Source organism: Neodiprion virginianus, chromosome 4 (genome assembly GCF_021901495.1).
Source record: "Neodiprion virginianus isolate iyNeoVirg1 chromosome 4, iyNeoVirg1.1, whole genome shotgun sequence".
NCBI lineage: Eukaryota > Metazoa > Arthropoda > Insecta > Hymenoptera > Diprionidae > Neodiprion > Neodiprion virginianus.
Genome location: NC_060880.1, coordinates 24,528,374 through 24,549,548, shown reverse-complemented (window position 1 = coordinate 24,549,548; position 21,175 = coordinate 24,528,374). Strand labels below are relative to the sequence as shown.

Below are 21,175 nucleotides of genomic sequence, written 5' to 3'. Positions count from 1 at the left end.
AAAAGTTTGCTAACATTTCCCCAATCACTTGATCCTCTATTTCATCGTCAGACCTGCGGAAGATCAACAAGCAAAAATGGATCACCCATATAACCTCCATAAGCCGTGCTTGACAGCCGAAGCTTAAGGTGACTAGCCCGCATGGAACGATAGAAAAGCTCGCGCATGCGCAGTCGTAGGCTCGATCTGTTAAGTTTCACCGTTTCCTCTTAAAAGTTTATAATTCATTTGAATTTGAATTTGAAATTGGCGGGCTGATCTTTCAGATAAATATTCATCGCACCGTTGTGATTGATTGCAGCCCACGCCAGCTAATGAATTAGCAATAATACCCACTGTGAGTTTCAGTTTGCTTTCCTAATTCAGATTCAGTTTCGCAACTAGATTTTTTTCTCCCGAGACGCGTATCGGGCGTCAGCTCCGTCCAGGTAACACAACGCGGATGGCTGCGGGTAGTTATTGACAAAATGCGACTAATCTGGACAGTTATTGCGATTAGAACTGTACCGCGGAGATCAGGTATATTCGACTTGCCCGACGAAGAGCTGTTTGAAGAGTTAATCACGCCTTTACTCGCAATGTCGTCCGATTATACAAATTACACTCACGTGCTTTCTTCGTATTTTTTCATGTAGCGCAAATGAAGCCCAACGCCGAGTGATTGATGTGACTTCTGTATACCTACCACAAGTATTATACGTGAAACTAACAGAAAACGAAAGCGCTTTAGTTCTATTGTTGCGTAATTGACTTCCCTACTGGAATTAGCCAAATATTCTCAGGGTCGATATATTACCGTATAACAAACTTCGTTGAGTGAAGCGCAGGTACAGTTTCTGCACTCAGCGTGCCAAAATATTGCTGTCACGTCATTCAAATACACGAATTACACAAAAAGAATATTGTTCCAATGATGAATGAATACCGAAAATCATGTTCCGTATATGTATATTTGTAACTTTTGTCTATCAGGAATAAAAAATGTCAGGAAATGTAACGAATATTTTGTCGAAATGAATTTGAATAAAGTCCCACCCAAGTATCTGGTTAATTTAATGTTTCATTCCAAATTTCATGATAATACAGTTACGTTTACGATTTCAAATTAATGAACAGATTTGACGCCCACGCAGCATTTGTCCGGCAGTGATGTCAAGCAAAATATATCCCGGTATTTATCGATGACTACTATGTATTCGATAATTACAGCCACTGATGTGAACTCCAAGTTTCTCTTTCTCATAATCAGCGTATCTCCGTGCCAGATATTTTATTGTCGGTTTTACAGCATACCTACACTAAGCGAAAAGACGTAGCGTTAAAAAATAAATGACTCCCAGTTACAGAATGAATATTTTCGAATCCAAAGAACAAGCTTTCATTTTCTAGAAAACTTGACAAGCTGCATAATTTGCGCTGTTAAAGAGGATCGTTTTCTTGCGAAAAATCATCGAATGCCGAATCAGAATCTATTCAGAGAAATTCAAGTGTCGGTAATGACAGGAAAAAAAAACCGTTGAAAATGTAATTTCCTTGCGATATGAACCACGAATTACAAAAAGAAAATATTCCAACATCTGACGAGTCGAATAATAATGCTAGAAATTTTTTTTTCAGCCTTCATAAAACAACAACGCAACGTTTCTTCGTTGGAGCTGAATTATATTTTCTCCTCGGACGATTTGGCCAAATCCGGTAACAAGATCTAATTACGAGCGTACGTGTGTGTACGACGATACGATTGACGATAAGATTTCTGTGAATTATGTTCGCGGCTACTTTGGCTGGATTATACATTTATACTCTCTTGCGGCTGTAACCTGGCGGGTGTTTCGTCATCGGGCTGATTTTTTCGTAAGTGAAAGTGCCTGGATCCATGTGGGCATGTGCATGTTTATCCTGCACACATACCGACCACACGTCGTATGTAACGCACCGCTGTCGTGTCGCTGTATGCTTACACGAGCATTTGCGTATCGGCGAGGAGTTCGTTGGTTGTGTGGCACCTATCGCGATTTCGACCTGGGACCAGTTTTCAATTAATTGCTATTACAAAATAACAGCCATCTGTATCCAATCAGGGCCTCTCGCTGCATAACTCTGACAGGCACATTACACACGTGAATATTGCCAGCCAATAATATATACACATTATGCATAATAAACAATTTTATTCTGAGGTAACCAAAATCATTCTCATGTCCGTTCAATTGTCGGCAGAATATTATTTATCGCCGATAAATTTCTCTCGATCATTATTTTTTTTTCATTGATACTAAATTATTAACACCGCTATTTCTCAACTTGCGAGGGATAACTACAATTTATAAGTCTGTACCTTGACTCTCGTCGATCGATGATGATAGCAATGAAATGGAATACCTTTCGGAAGACCCGAAACTCCGTTTGTACAATCAATTTTACATGTACCTAACTACACCGAAGAAAAATTCTTATTTCACCGTCCTTTATTAATTTTTTGCAAAAGGTATTTAATAAAATGTAAAGATTGTATTTAATCGATTCTCGGAGATCGTTCGGAGAATATATAATGTCGATGTAAACTGCGGGAAACGATGTTGAATACTGCTTCGTTTCGCGAGATTGAAGCGTTGTTTGATACGTCACCAAGAGAGAAATTTGCACCTGAGAATAATTTCGCGGACCCGACTGATTCACCGTTTAAGAAAGCGGGCCTAAGCCGTGATCCATGATTGATTGGTCAAACGACGGTGAAACAAAGTCGGTAAAAAAAATTAATTAAATAAACAAAACTGCCGAGAGCGACATCGTACGTTATAACGTCGGTGCTTTGGAGTTGAAAGTTGATTTTCAGAACTGCACGTAAGAAAGTTGGTGTTTAAAAGATCGACAATGAGTTGACTCTAGCGAGTTTCAGCAAAGTCTGATTGCGTTAAACCAACCATCAGATATCGGCTGTACTATATAGTGTACAGTACTAAATTCCCCGTGCAATATACGACGTTTTACTGCAGACACACCTCGTCGATTCAAAAGCCGCGACTTTATTCTCGTAGTTTGAAAGGCGATAACTCATGCTTTGCTCATCCAAGTATGATACCTAGTAGATTTATTTCCCACACCTTGCTCGATTCGCTCCTCCTATTTTTCATTTCTTACACATTTTTCGCTCTAGATATCGAACAAATGTATAGGAACTGAGAAAAATTTATTGTTATGGTTAACACCCGGTCCTTGACTATTTCGATTTCTCACTATACTCTAAAAATGTAGTCCTGGGCGCAAAATTAAAACGAGTTTTGTCACTGTAACCAAACAATATAGTGCGTATGGGTTACGATTCTCTTCGATTTTGGTCATTCTTCTTACTATATTTTTAATAACTATAACCACACTGTAAATAGCTACTTGTGACATGCTTTCTTGTAAACCTCACAATATTCACACCACTGTTGTACAGCTATACTCATTTTACTAGGATTTCCTAGTATAACTACAGCGTTCTAATGCAAAAAACAAAATTTTTCTCATTGTGTCGGATTAAAAGTATTCGGACTAAGGTGGTCCGTAAAAAAATTCCTACCTATCATAGCGTAGACGCGATAAAATGTATTCACGTCGATGATAAGTCCATTGGTTTCTCGTCGTTCTCTTCAAGTTTTTGATTATTTTCACGATTCAATTAATTTTACTGGCGTCAATTTATAGCTGCGGTATTAAAAGCGGAGAGACACTGGCCGAGTGTGACGCTGCACGAAATCGGCAAGGACACCCGCAGGTAGAGGATAAATAAAAGAATAATAATTAAGCCCACCTCACTAAACCCTGCATGCACTCCACGTGTGTATGAATAATATCAACCGAATCGAACGGTTTCAATCGTACGGTAGATTTAGTATTATAGCCACTGGGTGGCCGTCGTTGTCGGATCAGATGATCATTGTGATTATTGTGTGTGCCTGTATACATCTAACTGGTTTCACAACAGTAGATCAAAGATCTTTTGATGGGGATAATTGACTGGTCACGCCACTCGAACCATCGAATTTGTTCCAAGAGGCAAAAACGAAGTATCAAAGAGAGAGGAAAAAATTGTTACGACTGGCAGTGGGATGAAAAAAAAAAAACAAGATAAACATTGAAAAACAAACTGTGAGAGGATCAACTTTTAGTGCTCGTGTGTATGCACATGTACTTTCACGAACGTGCAATCGATCGGTAGCTCAAGTTCGATCACTTGTTTGTCAGAATTAACAGTCATTGTTTTTAGTTTTTATTAATGGGAATTTTTTTTTCTTTCTTGTTCTACGAGTCACTGTGGTTCCCTTTCTAAAAAAAATTATGATTAAGCCTTAACGCAATCGAACTAGTTTGTAATGCGGGCATAAGATGAAACGTGATGAAATCAAGTTTTTCAGCTCTTACCGCGTCGAAGAACGTCGAACGACAAAATACAAAAATTACAACGTGTTCTTAAATTTCTGCATGTTCGATACCTTTCCATATAAATCGATTGGTTCTAGTGAAGTAGAAAAAAAATTGAAATCCAACGATGAGTGAAAATCGGCTTCCTCTTTAAACATATGGCGGAAGAGAGAGATTGTATATGATTGATTACAAGAGACAGCATCGTTATTACGTTCAGATTGATTAACGGCACCTTTCGAATTTGTAACACACAAGTTATTAAGGTTTAAGTAGTCAGAGTTGACTTTGACTAATGCGTGGAAAGTAAGAATTTAGTCGGATTGCCATTTTCATCTAAAAAAAACTTGCTTCTTCAAGCCCTAAAGGCTCAAATTTGAAAGCTGTGGAAACGTTTACAAAAGAAAATTGACCCAAATACATCTTTCAATTCGGGTCAAAAAAATTGTTCAAATCGTCGTTTCCATAAATAGTTCTCCGAAAAATAATTGCATTACAAATTTCCTTGTAAGCTGTTCGTTAAACAATTAGAGACGTGCCGATAACTGATACTATATTAACGATCAGTTTGTTCTGATTTGGTTCGCGAGTTTGAAGATGAACTAGTCATAAAATAACAATCTGTACAACATTACCAAATTTGTGAATTAATTTTCCATTTGTAAAAGCGGACTAATTACGTCCATTGACCTGAAAATCGTTGAAACCAACGACGATAATTCGTTCAAGGGAATTTGAAACTTCCCAAATCTGGAACGGCTATAACGGTAATAGCCACATCGAGAAAAACTGCTAGTTGCAGTTTGTAGTTACAGTTCTTAACAATTTCTATTTTCTACCATGAACGAAAAATGTAGTTCTGGGTACAAATTAAAAATTACTTTCAAAGCAATTATCTAAAAATCTAGTACGTGTTACTATTGTTAACTATTGAGATAATTCGATATTTGTGCAACGATAATATATGTATACTAAACTAAAAAAATTTACCCTTACCATAATTTACAAAAGTACCGACAACAATAATCACACTAAATATATTTACTTGTACAACACGAGAAAAATATTACCGATGGATTCACTACAGCTTCGACGAAATGAGAAACCCGCGCAGTTTTCAGTTAAAGTAATTACAGTTTTCTGCCAACGTTGTTGCATAAATGGTCCGAGTTACTGTATCGAGAAAAGTTTGCGTTAAGAAAATTACGGTAATGTCAATAAGAAAAGCGCGCGCAGTCCCTCATGCGGTTGAAGTACAAGTAGATGCAACAGCAATTAATTATTATTTCCCATGTAAATTTTTTTTCAACCACAACGAATACGTTCGAGCGGTCATTGTAACTATAATCATTTCACCGTACCTAATTTTCTAGGTAGCAGTAACTATTGGAGTTATTTGGAGGTACGACGAAACGGCGTCGGCGTAAAATCGCCGTGATTCGGGAGATTTCGTACCTTTTATGCTTCCGGAGGAGGTGTGGGGCGTCTGTGGGGCGTGTGGGGCGTGGGGCGTGTGAGCTCCGTGCGGTGCGTGCGCCATGGGGATCGGGGAACCCCCGGCCGCCCCCGCATGTTCCAGTTTCGTGCTCACCGCACTCCACATCTCAAACATGTTGAACGCCGTTTTGACGGCCTTCTTCTTTATACCGCCGTCCCGCCAATTATCACTTACATCTGTAACGATGTTCACTATTTTATTGGCATCTCACTGAATCTCGTCGCACCCACCCAAATTGCAAACGAAACAAAAACAAAAACGAAAAAAAAAAAGGAAAAAAAGGAAAAACACCTTGCAGAGTCTCCTTTCGAGTAGGCACTGAAACGCTCACAGAGTGCACTTGCTGCGATTGTAATTCGTGCCACAGGATTCACTGTTTACTGCCTCCTTTTTATATCCGCGTTCCAATTTCTTCGTTTGCTTTTTCTTTTTTTTTTTAATAGCGTAAAAGTTTTATTTCTGCATCTTCTTGTTTTCACTACCAAGAATTTTGATCGTTTCTTTATCACACTTTTATCGATTAAAAATTGAAGGCACAGCCGTTCAGTTCTTTCGATTCTTCTCTCTCGTCTTCACTTTCATTCGTACACACAGATTTTGTACTAAGGGTTGTAAATATCATAGATGTGTCTACGGTCCGATGAGTTTCGAAAACTGATTCTCATATCTAGAAATGTATAATACGTGTTACAATAACATTTGGGTCGAGATTGGAATAAGGAGTATGTAACGTATGATGCGGATGATGATAGGAGTTGGGGAGGAGTCTTCTTGCGTGCAATTGTGCGAAAATTTTTTATAAGACGAGCATACTCGTTTGTACGTATATACGGTATGTACTGTGATGTTTCGGTGTTCGCAGATTTTCCCAGGCTGTGAGATTACGGTGTAATTAGTATCGTCTAGAACAGTACGAAAAAGTGTTTTACCGGGAATAAATGCTGCACGAATTGTTGTCCAATTTGTTTATTTACAGAGAACGCTGCAATGCCACTGTGGCAAATATGGAGAGATCGATATTATGGTAGTCTTATATATTTATCTCAATTTATTTTTCCATCTTAGTCGATGTTGTTGTGGTTTTTTGACGGGGGGATACACGACGAACGATGAACGACATGGAGGCTACAAGGCTGCGATGACACGTCTAAGAGAAAGTGACTGTGATATTGCATACGTTACGTTGCGTCTAAAAAGCAAAACACTTTCTCCATTTCGACATTATCATACCTAGGATATTAGGCACAGGTGTGTGTGGAGTAGACGCGCGATTTTTTACTATGATTTTCCACGAATTGTTGTCTGTTAAATTTTTTCAAGTTTGCACCGGCATAAAAAGCTATTTTAGTGAGTTGGAAGGCGGCTTGCAGCGTAACCGGTAATTTTTTATCATTCTGTTGACGACTGGTCGTGTCTTCACAAATTATGCAATTTTGACGAGGCGCAGCGGGTAAGAAAGATCGACGTACCCCGCGTGTTTTGAATCACAAGAGATATTCAATGCGTATGCAGTCACAGAACTTGCGGTGAAAGGAGAAAAGTGCAATTCGGCATTTACTACAGCATTAGAGATAAGTCCTATGCCTCAATGATATAGATGATTTTTTTGCGTAAATGACATTTTTTTTAATCTACTATATGAACTTGCAGACATATATTCTTAGTACTATTAAATAATGGATAATTTAAGTGCAATTGGTAAATATTCAGAATTTAGAAGTATTCTTCTGCAACTCCAACACTGTGATTTATCATTCTGCTTCTTTTCAATGCGATTTATTAAATATTCTCAGCAAAAAAAAAAAAAATTTGTTTTCTTATACTCGAAGAAAGTATTCAGTCACATAAGAATTATTTACCAGTTTCGAAACTGTTGCGTAATTTTGATTAGAAAAAATTCTAAAATGACGGAATGTGAGTTTTTTTTTTTTTTAATTCGGAAAAGAGAATCATATTTTTAGACGATCCGTTATCAATTATTATACTTGCAAATTAACGGAGTCGATTTTGTCGACAGAGAAGTGTTCGCTCTTTGCTGCAAATTTAAGATTCAGATTCCGAGTTTGGAATCAAATTATCTATAAAATTACGTGGGACTGAATCTTCGCTCGATTTTTTTTTAATTTACAACGTAACGAAAATACGAAAAGAAGAAGCCTGAACTCTCCCCTTGAAAAACTGCGTTGCGTAACGAAAGACGTAACCTAACCCGTAGCCAGATGATTTTAAAAATCGTAAGAAATGTCATAGTATCGTTTTCGGAACTGCGGCGTACCATCTGTAGCCGTAGCGAATTATTTTACCTCGAAAAAGTAGTTTATACGAAGGCTGGGGATATCGTGACTCGATTTTCGAAGGAAATATTACTCATATTCCAAAGGAGAATTGGGAAAATTTTTTTGAGTCCTATGCGCTTGTTTGTCCGTAGTTGTAACGAGAGAAAGCAGAACTGGTTGTCGTTTAGGACATAGCTGGTAGGATCGTTCAGCAAAACTTTTCGAAACACAATAAACATGTTCTACAATGATACGATTTTTACGTAAATCGATATATTTCGACATATAATTCGTCCCTTGTTTCCAAGAAATAAATTTTCCTTTTCTACAAAGAGAACGTGATAGTTCTATTGAAAACGTGAACAAAAACAGGTGTTTAAAATAGAATCGTTAAAATTTTATTGGTTCGTACCGAAGTCACGCAATTGTAGAACAGTCGGATCAAATTTCAAATTTCAACAACTCTTGCTTCCCTAAGCTACAAACTCAGGGGTAAATGAATTCGCACAAATCTTACGTCTTGCTAAATTTCGTAACGAGTAATCTGCTGTGAGGGGATGGAGTTGACGAATCATTTTCCGACGGTGCACAAATGCGCTTGGAAAAAGCCCTTTCGAGGTCTACACGTCCCGTCGAGAGGCCGCAACTCGGTGGGATCTGCTCGGGCGTTTCCACTTTAAGCTCGAACATCGGGTGCAAGCACGAATTCCCTCTCCCGCCAAGAGGGAGCCGGCGCACTTGCTATCGAGCGAACAGACCAGCAGACCCAGTTGCACCACGACCACGAGGCTCGCCCTCCGCGCGCCGCGTCCCGCGCAACCCTGCAATACGCGTTACACAGGTGCATGCGCAGCTACGCGCACACCGCCACAGTCGTGTGAGGGCGCATGTGTGCGCTTCGCTCTCATCTTCGCTACTTTCTGCACAGTAGGTATATATATATATATGTAACGAGCAAAGTTTCTACATAGGACGGACGCGTATGGCGCACTGGTGTGACGCTAGTCGCGGGGCATTATACCTGCGGTAAATGCAGGCGAGGATAAATCGGCGACACCGTCCGAATCGAAGAAGGAATCGGGAAGAGCACGGAGTGGTTGAGAAATATCAAGAAATTTTAATGGCACTGATGGAAGTGAATACGAGTGAAATAACATCCCTGATGTTTGTTAGAAATGCGTCTGAGCAAGTTCGAGTAACGCATGCTGAAATATTGACAGTTGGAGAAATGGTTGCGCGATTAGAACGCTCGAATTCATTGAATTCTCGTGTTTTTCAATTTCGATTTTAATAGTTTTGGCCTCATTTCACTCGCTGACGAGATCCTCATTAATTTTCTGACCAACGTTCGAGATATTTTATATTACGGTATAGCACAAATGTAAACGTTAACGTTAACGAACAACTTTGGTATCGCATTTACACAAAACTGTTTTTATCCACTCCGAAAACGACTATTCGTAGAACTGTTTTCAAGCGATCTCTACGGAGAACAAAATAAGCCTAAAACACCAAAATTGGATCGCGAAATCTACTACTAGGTACTTATGTACGTTTACCGTCGAAAGCCAGAGAATAAGTTTGCCGATGATTCACTCTGGAAACTTTTTTCCGAGTGCTCTCTGGAGATAGGTTATGAGTATTGCACAATGAAAAATGTTAAACTTGTTTCAATTTTTTCAACGGTGTACTGCCTGTTACTTTCACAAACTTCCTCTGTTCTAAGAAAAATCTAGTTCAAGTTTTTTTTTTTTGACAAATCAAACGAAAGAATCTACGATTACTGCAGTTTTTCACACATTTTCAATGGCTTCTAGATACAATATCTGAATTTTTTCGCAGGGCTAACGACGCCTTTGCTCGCCTTACACATCCACGGCTACGCCACTGCGCCACTTGTATGTACATATGCATACATGAATATATGTATCCGTGGTGTGTGGAATAGAGACTTTTCTAACGGCGAGGGGGGATATGTGCCGGGTGTTGGAATGCCTGTGTGCCGTTCACATATGAGCGTGGGATTACACAGAATAGAGACACGTAGTGGTGGTCCTAGTGCCCCACTGACTCGCTGCCGTTCCAGGTCCTCTTTAACGTCCGCGCGACGTTGCTATTAGTGCATCCGCACGTGAGGCTCACATCCACCTTTACGCGCGTACATGTACCTTCATCTAGGGCTATACAGAGTGTCCTATTTTAGACGAACCATTAGGATATTTCGAAAAATGAGGCAGAGAGAAAAAATTTCAACGAAAGAAAGTTCAGGAGGTCGGTTGGCTAGAAATCGACACATGTTATTGACACTATTACGAGATAGTTGTAAAGTGAGTATTTATTAGATTACTATTTGAGTAGGCACAAAGATCCCTCAAAATATGCGAAATTTGAGAATAATGCAATTACGAAGGAAAACTCTGATATCAATGCTTTATTCGAAATCACTTCAAAATTGTTAGAAATTGATCAGATTCGTTTGATTTCTCTCGACGACGGATTATTCGATTCGAAAATATTCGGTTTTTTTTTCTACCGATTCACTGTCACGCGTTTTTTTATCATGTCGCGACCGTCGAAGTTTCAAGCTTACAATATCGCACAGACATCGGTTACGATTTATAAATGGCGATATTGAATGGCCTACCAAAACCAAAGGGAATCTGTTTGAGTAACTTTGCGTAGGAAAATAGTCTTCTCGATAAAATCTACTAGATTTTTGAAGCTATTCGAACATTGAACATTTCCAACACCGTCAAACTTGATTTTCAATTCTATTTTTGTTGCAGAAACAATTACTTGTGACTCAATCGATTTTCTCGATTGCTGATATTAATTGTCACGACACGTCACACAACGTATTTTCCATTGTGTTTTGCGGAAAACGAGCAGAATTTCGGCGTACAATTTTTCTTGATAAAATGAAATTCGTATGAAAACATGTTGATTCTTCGTAGGAGTCGAGGCTTTCCGCGAGCGTACATCGTTCTCAACTTCATCGTTAAACGAAAACCGGAAGCGGATTAGTTCAGTAGGGACAAACACAACTATTCAGTGGTGCAAATGGCGTCGCTTGGGATGCTAAATCGCTCTGTGAAACGCGCATGATCCCAGTCACGTTGGCGTTCATGCGTCTAGCTTCCTGGTGCTTTATGAACGGTATTTACGAATAATTGGTAAAATGATTGCCCGCTACTCCTGACCTACCTCTCGCGAGTGTGTTAGAACGGATTAAAAAAATTCATACATTTTTCTAATCTTAGCATTCACCATCGAACCATTACGTACGGTCAAAAATTGTTATCTTGCCACGGAAATATTATCGTTTCCTTACGTCACGAGTCGCCAAGTGCAAATTTCAAGCGAATACAATATTATTACCGTACGGAAACGCGTCTCTCTTTTATGATTTACGTACCCCGAGGCAATTTGTTGAATATTATGTATGTAAGTACTGTAAATACGTTACGATCCGTTGTTACGGTATAATTGCAAATTCCATTCGTGTAACGCGTGTATATCGTTTTCTCATGTGACGCGACAAACAGTCGAAGCCTGCAAGGCGTAGAACGTTAATAACTGGAAACCTGCATTCGATTTTAAAGCTGTAGCGTGAACGTTCATCCTTACGTGCAGGAGTCAAGACCTCTTGATTTGAAATTCGGTGACGTTTTGACCCAATGCAAGAGGATGCGTAATGAAAAATCCACGATACTCACTTGTCGTTGGTTGAAATTACCCGAAGAAAACGCGCAACGAATATCTTACGCCATTGAATATGTGTGAACGTAATTACACATGATTACACGTAATTATATCCACCCTATACGTGATTCAACTAACACTTTGTAACTCGCACGCGAGCGCTTGCGATGTTTGATTCATGGTTAAGAAAATATATCGTGCAGGCCAGTCTCGTAGCTGTCTTCGTAAGCACTGTTATATTACGTGCATGGTGCCGAGAGACGACATGATTTTCTGCTTCGAAACACCATGATGAGCTCTTCAAAGACAGATTCATGCCCGTAAAGAACGTGATGATCACTATTCACAGACTTGGTAATCAAACTCTAATCAAGCATTGATCAAAATGAAGCGTCAAGTAGATACTTAAAACGTTCAAGCGATACCAAACCGTCAAGTCTTCGCTGAGTATGTATGAATGTATTACATTCGTATGCTAAGAAGATCTCTTGGAAAGTTCGAAAATACGAAAATATAAAATACTGTAATTATACGAACACAAACTGAATTTCGATGCATCGTTTCATATCGCTTCAAAATAGCTAAAAATCTAGTAGATTCGTTCGGTTTCACTTTATCATGGCTCATTTCGTTCGGAAGATTGTAATTTCTACGAAGTCACCGAAACAGACTTTCTTTGAAACCTGACGTGTTTACCAATTTGACACGACATAATAATAACTCGATTATCGCAGGTTGGTTCAACCAAGTTTCAAGGAAAATTTTTGCGGGAGGTTAAAAAAAAAATTGTTAAAAATAATACGCGTACTCGGATGACGCGCTTTTCTCCGACAGTGACACAGTTTATGTCAAAGCAAAGCTATATGTGAACGCGTTACGAATCTGTTTGTAGGATAAGAACTGTGCGTGTATGCACCGTGATTGCATTCGAGGTACACATAGCCGTGGTAGGTTGAGTAAAACAAATATTCATCTATATATCCATGATTTACGAAGGGTAGAAGAGATCTATCTATGTAATCTGGCACAGCGTTGCGGCAGCATGGAAATGCGGAAAACTGCTACGATTCTACACGGTATTCATGATCTATACCGATGCTCGTTAATCGCCCGCGCAATTATGTCGTCGAGTCGCAAATATATGTACGCAATATACGGCATTCGAATTTATAGTCTTTCTGTCTTTGTCTCTTTTTACACGGCGAAAAACATGAGAAAATTTGGCTTCCGAACCGATAAAACTTGACAGACAAATGGATCGTTGAAAAATGAGCATGAGATAGATAAGAAGTTTGTTTTGCACGTTATTGGAGTTTCGAACTTCCAATTTGAGGCAGTTTTTAAGTCTGTTATACGGCGCGCGATGAAGTCACGCATAAATACGTCGCATGCAATAACAGGTTCGATTCTATTTCCTTGATTATTTACATCGGATATTACGTGAAAATTGGTTCGAATTATTTTCAGTAGTTGGTCTCATTCGGGCGTGTCTGCAGTCTTGTACGACTTGTCCAATTGATATTAGATCGAATTATACCAACGGTACATTTGGTATGGTAAAATCCGACGTGGGAAGATGCTGTATTGCAGGCCATGACGTTCGGATCGAAGTAAAAACTAAACCGTTCCGAGAGCTGGACTAGTGTTGAAAAACGTCGATAAACTTTTTTTTACATATCAAGTATTTCAAGTATTTAATCGGTCGAAATTGATGAAGATTTGTAATTAAAAATGCTCAACAACTTCCGAATGAAAATGCGGTCGAAGTTTGTAACGCTGAGGAAATTGAAGCGAGACATTTTTAGAAAAAATCGTTGCACCGCATCTTTGGAATTGTTTGAAAAATTCAACAAACTTTGATGAATCAAGAAAAAACTAATAAGTACTGGAATTTTATTACGTCGACAGTTTTGTAAAAATTGTAAAATAGCTTTCCTTGTTTGAAAATTTCTTTACGTGGACTGAATAACGAACACAAATACCTCGAATCAGAAGCGGGTAGTTCAAAAGCGCTCAAAAGTTTGGTCAACTCGAGTTTCATTCAATCGTCGAAACACGGCGCGAAAACAGCAAAGTGAAGTAATCTTCCCAAATATGTATGTAAACGGATTCAACGTTTCACGTTTGCAACGGCGTAAATCGGTGGCCAATTAAGCTCTGCCCACGCGGTGTAAGCGGCTGATTCGCGTGGAGCAACGACTGTCAACCGCCTGGGTAATTTCCCCCTCCCCCCCCCCCCCTTTCTTTTATTTCCCTTGGATTTTCATCGTGGAAAACCGCCGTCTCATCCTCGGAGATGGGCCGGGGTCTGCGGAGAGATCGATTTCTTATTGTTAGCCGCGAAGCCGAATCGCGATCGACGATTGCTGGCTGCCGATAGCCAAGCCGAGAGAACAGTGGCTGCCAGATCGTCGAGGCGACGCGACGAGAACCAACGTGTACGACCCAAATACGAAGCAATGCCCCCGTGGCGAAAATAATTCGCACACCCGGCGCTGCCACGCCGTACGTTACACCTACCTATCCCACGTATTATATACGACGTGCACCAGACTTGTCGAGTAATTCCACATCACTTATATTCGAAAGACGCCCGAGCTTCGCGTCGTCCCGCGGATACCGAAGTCAGACGCATCTCAGTCGTAAATTGCGATTAGGAAAATCCTAGATTTGAGATTTGACCAGCATGCACATCTTGACGATGCTGCTGGGCCGAAAATTGATGCTTGTTTGGAAAATGGAGTCGCATGTGAAGCTCGTAAATCTGATTCTAGGGTACATGTACGTACCATTTTTGGCCATATTCGTTGCGCGCGATAAAAAATGTCTGGCCACAAATGCTACGTAAATCTTTGGCCGGCTTTGAGTGCTATGAAATTTTATTTTCATACAATTGAGTAGTCAAGAGCTGCACTGATATTCGCTGCAGGAAGTATTCTTGTCATTTGACGAATAACTGAATAGATTTCTATTACTAGAAACAATTGAACCGCTTTACATGAGTGGCCAAGGATGGCGCATTGATTGACCAGAAACTGCACCTTTACCCTGATTGAATAATGTTTTTATTTCAGACAAATGCAGCGAAACTATCTCGACGACACATGAATTTATGCGAATTAAAAATTACACCGGCTCGAGTAACAATTTAAGTTTAACGAATTAAATTTACATCAGATTCGTATGAAATTAAAATACAGTAGTTGCGAATAGTTCATTTCTCTAGTTGTTAGTATTACGAGATAATCGTGCGTTCAGTATTTATCAAACCGTTATATGTATAATTCGTAAGCTGCGATGATATCTTTCAAAATTAGGGAATAAAAAAATGTTGAGATTATAAACAACAGCATCAATTCAAATCGTTTATACATCTAGTAGATTCGTTTGATTTTGCTCTACGATAACCATTTTATTCAGAAGATTATTATGACTCTGAATCTGATCCGTTTCCCGCGTTTCCGACACGAGTGCGTAACACGTTCTTTTTGATTGCTGTCAAAACTTTGAACCAGTTATTCAAAAATAAGATTAGTCAGTAAGCACAAACCTTGTAATAAATTTCAAAAATTTCCTTGAAGACATTGATTCAATGGTATAACGGACATCATTGGGAGTTCGAGTAAATTAGACTTGTATTTTTCATGCATAACTGATCACCACCGTAATAAGTTAAGACCTTAATTTTCCGTCGTCGATACATCTGTACAATAATGTCTTTAACAATAATGTCTGCAACAACGCGAACGATTAATACCTGTGTTCAACCTTCGCCCACAGTTTTTTTCTAGACGAATTCATAACGCGGCACGACCTCAACGCAAAGTCTCTTTTTCCTTGAAACTCGGGGCCCGTCAGGGTTTCAATTTGTTGTCATACAGTTTGCGCACAGTAATCTGTTTCCCATGATATTCACGATTTTAGAGCAATGATTATACAGCTGAAAAGTCTACGGTAAAATTTTACAAAAAAAAAGAAAAGAAACCAACGAGTCGCTGACCACGTGTTATCTACTTTTAGACACGTCTAACACTTTCCACTTAAAGAATTTTCTCTTGTACAGGGTTCGGAAATAATTCTGCTGCAGACACCGAGTCGAAACTGTATTCTACTCATTCAACCAGATGAAAATCCATTTTTTATACTGAGAGAAAAACGTTGTCCACGCATAGTTTTGTAGGTCCTGAACCTTGATTCGTCGTTTATGGTACCCCGGACATTTTTAACGACTTATTGCGTGACCTTAAAAGAAGGTTTGCGAAAATTTTCACCATACATTTTTCTTTCAGTCTATCAGTGCACTTCGGTATTGGTTAAAGTTTCCACGTAATTGGTGAGTGTTAAACGTATAACGGTTCACATGTGTCAGGATGGAACCGTGTTTCGGTGGCACGTGGTTAGGGAAATTCCTCGTTATGATATACCCGACATTGACTTCGTCATAGCGAAATAATCCTGCACAGTGTCTGTCTTAACATAAATTATTTCGCAATGAAATGGCAAGCCGTCGCGTCTGTTCAACCTCACCTATTATCCGTTCGCCGAGAAGGGAATCTTCTGCCTCCGAGTACCAGCGAAATCATGTCGCAGTTTCCACGGTCTGGTCGGAGTCTCGTTATTGTGACAACGCATTGCGGCATCGCGAGATTGTGAGAACAGCGGAATAACTCAAGTTTTGGGGTTGGTCGGGAGCACGGTACAGTCGGAAAAGTCCCTGTAGTAAGATGAGGTTGAAATTGTCGTCACGATGCACGTTTTCGAAAAATAGTCATTTTCCGACCTTGGGATTTCGGATTGTCCGAAAATCATTAAACCGTAATAAAGCAAAACGTATTTACAGTGATTCTTGCCGAATCTTCATTTACGTCAACGATTCCAACTTCAACCTCGTCTAGTTAGTCGGGTTTCAATTTGATTTGAAAAGTACGGGCCTCTTATCGTTGAAAAACGAAGTCAAGAACCAAATCCCTTGAATTCGAAATAGCATCACGTGGAGTCGCATGAAGTCAGTGCAATCGTTTGAAAAAATTCAAAAACTGCGTGCCACCCGTTTGAAAATCAATGAAACTCCAAAAGGCTCTTTGGTCTTCGTTATAACGAAGCTAAGAGAACCTGCGATTCACTGATATATCGGTCAATCGATCAAGGGCAATGGAACTCTCCGAGGTGGTTGCCAATTGAGCTTTTCCGCTATCCTAATCATTCCTTGTTCTTAAATTCCTGCTCAGTGTTTAGAGGATACCGTTCTCGTCAAATTTGACTCGATTATTATCATCTTTTTCTGAGTGGATTTTCAAACCTTTACTTCGGGATCGTATCCTTCAACCCTGTTTCCCACTTTATGACTGTGCACGCACCCGATACACCGTACATCCCTAATAATACTTCGAAGCGAATAGGCGTTACTCGATTAAGAGGGTCAGGATCGGAAGCTGCATTCTACTCGTAGAATGATTCCGTTAATCGTGTCGTATCGTAGACAATGACCGCCAGGGTCGTAAGAAGGTAAAAATAAAACTTTGAAAAAATTGAAATTACTTTGTTTTTACGCAGCAATCAGTCGACAAAGTTGAAGTTGGTAACTTGAACGTGACGGAAAATTATAAGAAAAAAGATCGTTACTTTGCAACTTTGGTATGATATTGAAGAAGTTGCGTTTTCAAAATACGGCGATGAGGTCCTGCTTTACGGTTTACTGAATTTCAGACAATCCTATAACTTGCGAAGATCAATTTTTCCCACAAACCTGCATCGTTACGCTAGCTCAACTAACTTCAATTTCACACTAATCGTCTGCAATTTCTGACTGTGAATCAGTACGGGGAAACTAATTTTTTTTTTAAACTCTAACCCTCCCTAAGTGTCGCTGATTTCTTTCGTTGTTGTAACGGATAAAATTTTTGCCGAATATGTGTTTTCCTCATTTGTCGATATCAATTGATTCTGTCATTTTAGTCATGCAGACTGCCTACATAATCGTTCTATGCACTCCGTACATGTGAGCTTGTAGCAACGTGAGGTTAGTGCGGTGAATTACTTGATATAAATCGTGTAACGCGGACGGAGAGGAGATAGGACGATATTACGCTAGATGTAAGTATGTGTGTTGGGAAGAAAAATGAATAAATACTAAAGAATCATCGCCAACCTATCGCACACTGTTAATCCAAAGACTTTCACTGAATTCACGTCACAGTTAACAATTTACGTCTCGGTCCTCATCGAGTTGTCGTTGCGCCTTTCTTTAAATTTTGTTTAGATTTCGTTTTTGCTTTTATGCAGCTGGATAGAAATTTTTTTCACCGAATGTTCAACATCGGCTCCAACTTTACATGTAATTACATTATTGTATACAATTAGCCACAATAACTGAGTTGCACAACTAGGTAAAAATCACAACACTTTTTTTAAATCACAGCTCTTGAATCGTCATCACCAAGTTTTGATTTTGCGTTAAATCTTGTGTTTTTCTTTTTAACGTGTAATAACTTTGTTCAAAATTTTTCCAATTCCAACAGTTTTTTTCAACGTTTTGTCAAAGAATTAAAAATTTCTGTATCCTGCAGAATAAATGAAAATCGTACTTGAGTAAAGTGTGTTGTGCGTTTCAAAACTCATTCATCAGATCCAATTGTGATTGGACACACAATGTATATGAATATACACATACACACACACACAGGCCCGAGGTTACACACACAACTCAACGTTACGTATACTTATGAATGACAACAAGCTGCAGTTTGTACTGCATATTGTACAATTGCATACGGAACAAATGAACCAATAAACAGAAGCAGTAAAAAAAAAAAAAAAAAAAGAAAAAACTGTTACTTTCAATTGAGAAACAGAAGAGAAACTGACAAAAATTTTTCAAACACTGTAGTTAGATACTTTGAGTATATTTTTACTATTATACAATATTATTAAATATACCGCTGCGAACACTCTTTAACACTGCAGGGGAGTCGCAGTTCTCTATATCATGTATTATATGTATACGTGCATCGATTCTCACGATAGTGGTTCACTTGTTTTCAAATACATTTCGGTTGTATGTGTACCTCGGCGTAGAGCAAGTAGAGGGGGGAGGTAGGGAGGGAAGAAAACACGGCAGGGGTATGTTTTCAAAATTTATCGAACGATCAATTGTTTTCTTTTCAACCGTCACATGTCACCTTGAATCGTCGCTAATCAATGAAACAATATCGTTCCCTGCACTGTGTACTGAGATTCGTCAAGTCACGATTTGAGAATAAGGAAAAACTAAAAATATGGTAAAAAAAAACTGGAATTGAAAAACGAAACTGATACAAATTTGTTTCTATTTTAGAAAATTCTAAAAAAGAGACAGCAAGAAAGGGTGAAAGAGAGTGAGAGAGAGAGAAGAGAAGGATAAATAAAAAAAAAAATTTAATTAATCAATTTGTTACTTCATTAGCGACGTATTATAGTAAATTTCTCTTTGCGGTAGGGGAAAAATAAAATTCTTCAACCCCTTGTTTTACGTACGTAACTCGTGTGCTTGTGCCAATGTGTTTACACACACACATATATACATATGTGTGTATTATATAATATATGTATATATATATGTATATTTATATACGTATGCTTGTACGTGTGTCGGTGTAGGTGTAGGTGTAATCGCAACGAACCAACACCGGGGTTTACAGTTCGTTCGTTCGTTCCTTCGAAGAACGAATCGTCGACAGTGGTTCGCGCCGCGGTGGCTCTTGGTTGACTGATGCGCGCAGACTTCGCATCCCCACCAGTATTTTCCGCGGGCGACTATAGACCGAGAGAGAGTGAGAGAGAAAGGGAGCGAGAGAGCCGCGAAGTGAAAGAGCGCGGGAAGTTGTGGCGCGCGCGCAAGAGAGAGCGAGAGGGTGGGAGGGAGGAAGGAAGAGGGAGGAAGAGGGAGGAAGAGGGAGGGAGAGGGCGCGAGAGAGAGAGAAATGATCCTGTCGGCTAAATAATGGGAGGGGGGTCCGCGGGGTTTGGTGGGGGGGCGGGGGCGGCTGCGTATGTGCCGCGGGAGGACGGGGGTGGCCGAGGAACGAGGGGACCGGGGAGAGGCAGGGGTGCAACGCGTACGACGTTGGGGTAGGTCCGCTGGTCCCGACGCGCGGAGGATGATCCGCCTTTGCGGCGCATCTATCCCGACATCGTCGCGGCCGCCGACGCGGAACTGTACCTATGTATGTACGTGTGCGTGTACGTAGGTATGTACTTTGTCAGGCGTTTCGGTTAAGCGTCGATGCTTTCTGTTCGTCGGATGAAAATTATGGCATCGTAACAGGTCGATTAGAAATTGTTGGCGCGTGGTTACCAGAATCGGCTAAAAACGCGAGTCGCCGATTCTTTGTAATACCGCGGACGTGGTTGGAATGAGTTGTTCTTTTTTTGGGAGGGGGGGGGGGGGGTTGATATCCGTTTATTCTGTAAGTAGGAATTTTTGGAGGTACGGGATTTGAATATTTTTCAATTCAAATCAGTAAATGATTGACGGTGATATTCTTCGTTTTTATCAAAAATTTTTTCACTTGTAGTGTATAACTGCAGTTGAAAAATCATACGATATTGTGTGTTAAAAATTTTTTTTGTAACTTAACGTTCTTACACGGAGAGAAAAATCTGAAAAAAATTACCCCGCTGTTACTAATCGTGATGTAAAAGACACCTAATGCAGTTTTTATTGATGCATGTTACAAAAATTATGGGTTTTTATGAAAAAAATTACTACCTTGCTTAGAAACTGTGTATTTCGGCAGCACAAAATTTAAAATTTGACGACGCATTTTTCTGATGCAGCACGGTAAAAACTGCATTAGGTGTCTTTTACATCACGATTATATTAACAGCAGGGTAATTTTTCTCAGATTTTTCTCTCCGTTTAGTACATGAAATCTTGAGCCTAGATGGCGAAAACGAAAATTTGAAACCGCTCACACAACCTTTTAGAGAGCGACTAACTTTTTTCCACTTTTTTCTTACGTCGGAAAGTGAAAAATAGAAAACATGTCGATCAAAGATAAATCGAAATTTTTATCAATCTTATTATATCGATATCGCTACTGTTCAGCTACTTAAAGTAGAACTTATTATCAACGTATCGTAGTTCAGTCTGGTAGAGATGTTATTACTTTCGGAGATGACGGTTTTTTTTTTATATTCGAAAGAAATCTTTTATTAATTTCAACAGGTGGTGAATCGATTTCAAATAAAATCGTTCAAACATCAAGTATCTTTAAGTCATAGATTATCTTCAACCAAAGAGGCTGCTGCTTTT

The 21,175-nt window shown here is 39.4% G+C and overlaps 2 protein-coding genes across 6 annotated transcripts in view; both read right to left on the bottom strand.

Moving 5' to 3' along the window:
• LOC124303130 (structural maintenance of chromosomes protein 5) overlaps positions 1-21,175 on the bottom strand; it is a 151,511-nt gene that overhangs the window by 21,451 nt on the left and 108,885 nt on the right. The window lies entirely within an intron of this gene.
• LOC124303131 (probable nuclear hormone receptor HR3) overlaps positions 1-21,175 on the bottom strand; it is a 156,223-nt gene that overhangs the window by 67,331 nt on the left and 67,717 nt on the right. Inside the window, exons 1-3 of one of the 5 annotated variants that reach the window (XM_046759985.1) lie at positions 18,032-18,418; positions 6,197-6,572; positions 5,863-6,081 (exon numbers count right to left, since the gene is read on the bottom strand). The exons of 3 other annotated variants lie outside the window; for them this stretch is intronic. In XM_046759985.1, coding sequence (XP_046615941.1) covers positions 5,863-6,019 — 157 coding nt within the window. In that variant the 5' untranslated portion in view covers positions 6,020-6,081; positions 6,197-6,572; positions 18,032-18,418. Of the gene's footprint in view, positions 1-5,862; positions 6,573-18,031; positions 18,431-21,175 lie in introns of those variants that run through there. One more of the 5 variants, XM_046759984.1, reaches the window with a different exon arrangement.